The 859-nt window shown below is 41.7% G+C and overlaps 1 protein-coding gene across 1 annotated transcript in view; it reads right to left on the bottom strand.

Annotated features, from left to right (window-relative positions):
- The window catches only part of LOC119585967 (kinesin-like protein unc-104), a gene marked incomplete in the record, with an annotated part of 145,723 nt that overhangs the window by 23,417 nt on the left and 121,447 nt on the right, over window positions 1–859 (bottom strand). Inside the window, 1 exon segment of the mRNA XM_037934681.1 lies at window positions 164–343. Coding sequence (XP_037790609.1) covers window positions 164–343 — 180 coding nt within the window.

Genomic DNA, 859 nt, shown 5'->3' with positions numbered 1-859 from the left:
ATTATTTCTAAACCCACAATGACCTTGACCCATGAAGACAGCTGAAACCCCTTAGCCTGCCTGTGACAGACCCCCAAGGGCAATGAGCATGAGCCCCTGAGGTGGTTATCAGCAGCCAAAAGCATAAAGAGGCTGGAACCACGAGGGCAAGACCAACACTAACATGCGGGTATTGATGAGCCTGGCAGGCAGCAGCTGGGACAGGGAGAGTCTGGCCTGGTTACACGCTGGAATGCAGGTTTGCAACTCCTCTTCCCCTTGTCGCTCCGGTGGTGGGGAGGGTGACAGAGAGCATGGACTCACGTCAGAGTTGTAGATCTGACGCATCAACTCCAAACGATGTCTACAATGCATGGCAATAAAGTTCACTTTAGTCCTGGGCTGTATATTGTCAAAGACACAATAAGGCCCCATTCAGCTAAATCTGTGACATCCTGATATTTAGGATTTCAGCCCACCACATTTTACTCTGCACTCTGCCGGAATTGTAGACAAAGTTTGGGTCTGAGATATCACCTCAATGTGAAGAAAATCTGAATTTACTTACCGTTTATCATGCATGCTCTCTGATCTGTCATTACTAATGCTATCAATAATGAATGTTTTACTTACCAAATTGGTACAGTGATTAATCATAAAAACACTCCAACAACAATACACTTAGCAAACTTTGTCTACAATGCTTGGGGACTTTATTTTGCTTTTTTATCACTGTAGCATATCTCATGCTTAATGACAACTATGTCTTAATATAATAAAACAACAAATATCTTAAGAATCAAAAGACATAGGACTATCAGTTATATTACAAACTCCTTAATAGATCACAATATGCAAACAGATATATGAAGACAAGTAA

The sequence above is a fragment of the Penaeus monodon genome, chromosome 20, assembly GCF_015228065.2.
Source record: "Penaeus monodon isolate SGIC_2016 chromosome 20, NSTDA_Pmon_1, whole genome shotgun sequence".
NCBI classification, from domain to species: Eukaryota; Metazoa; Arthropoda; class Malacostraca; order Decapoda; family Penaeidae; genus Penaeus; species Penaeus monodon.
Note: the sequence above shows the minus strand (reverse complement) of the source record. Positions and strands in the feature narration are given on the sequence as shown.